The 1,453-nt window shown below is 25.9% G+C and overlaps 1 protein-coding gene across 1 annotated transcript; it reads right to left on the reverse strand.

The window, feature by feature from the left end:
• Positions 1-568: 568 nt before the first annotated feature.
• On the reverse strand, positions 569-951 carry Phum_PHUM563030 (uncharacterized protein; the record flags this gene model as incomplete). The annotated part of the gene is made up of 2 exons (XM_002431930.1): positions 569-596; positions 758-951. 2 exons carry the CDS (start codon positions 949-951, stop codon positions 569-571), a joined length of 222 nt encoding a protein of 73 aa, XP_002431975.1.
• Positions 952-1,453: the final 502 nt, after the last annotated feature.

The raw sequence follows: 1,453 nt of genomic DNA on the forward strand, positions 1-1,453 counted from the left end.
TCCATCTAACTGGAAAATTTATGAACTCGAATCTTCAAACTTGGAGAAATTAGTTCCGTAAATCACCAACGGAGGAGGAAACTTTCGCGATGATGCCAAATAAAAAAAAATTTTTTTTTGAATTTTCCTGTTTGTTTGTTCGTTTGTTTGTTTGTTTCGAAATCCTCTTCCTCTCTCATTTTTCCAAAAAAAACTCCCCGTTTTTTGTCATTTTTATAAAAAAAACGTTTCGATTATCTTTGACAACAAATTAATACGATAACTCTTCGTTTTTTTTTTTTATCATTTTGATGAATTTATCCAAACGTAATTTAAAGACCTGTCATCATCATCATCATCATCATTATTATTATTATCACGCGATAAAATCAAACGGAAATGAAAATGGAAAATTTTTTTTTTTTTTTTTTTTTTCGTCATGAAAGTTTTTTACTACTACTAATGGTGGAAACAACATTAAAACCGGAAAACTTTTTTTTTTTTTTTTACTTTATAAAATTTTCTTTTTGTTTGTTTGTTTTTATTAAAATGTAATCGTGCGTGAATTTGGTTGTTGCAAATAAATTTGTTATGATTCCTTACACGCAAAAGTAAAACTTAAATTTAGAAAAAAAAACACGCAAACGTGTAACAAATATTAAAACTAAACAATAATAAATCTCGCACGTGGTTCTTGTCTAAGTTTATAATACAGGATGTTCCGGTTTCATTAACATCCGGACATCCGGTTTTTTTTTGTGCGTGTTGTATTTCTTACCTTTCTTCAAGTTTAAAACTTGCTCTGCTTCCAACACTCCATGCGCTCATACTTCTCGATCTCCAATTTTTATATCCAGCTTTGCTACCCCTTCGAAATATTCCAACTTCATCTTGGGGAGCATGAACGCGCACTAATGGCGATCTGCTTTCGTCATCCAATAAATTTATGTCTTTTTTATTTTTCCCGTGCATTTTTTTTTTTTACGACGTTTGTATTAAACGAACATTAAATAACTTATTATTATTATTATTTAACATCATTAAAATCATTTTTTCTTTTTTTTTTTTTTTTCGATTGTTTTTGTAGAAAAAAATTTTAGTATAATTTTCATTGTCCTTTTGTCACATTTTTTTTTCCGTCTCATTTTTTTATTTTTATTATAACAATAACAATAACAATAATAATAATAATAATAACAAAAACCAAAAAAAAAATTTTCTCTTATTTATATTTTGTACTTTTTCAACATTTTTATTAAGTAACGTAACGTTTTCGATTGATAATAATAATAATAATTTTTTTATATGCTTGATAAGTTTTAATCATCGTCATTTTGTTTATCATCTAAATCAAAAATAATAATAATAACAATAATAATAATTACGTAATAAAATGCAAGTATGAGTAGTAGTAAAAGATTTCGACTGAAATTTAATCTGCTGACACGACAAAAGTAATTTTATTGATTGTTTA

Source organism: Pediculus humanus, genomic scaffold (assembly GCF_000006295.1).
Source record: "Pediculus humanus corporis 1103172108298 genomic scaffold, whole genome shotgun sequence".
In the NCBI taxonomy this organism is placed as follows: Eukaryota; Metazoa; Arthropoda; class Insecta; order Psocodea; family Pediculidae; genus Pediculus; species Pediculus humanus.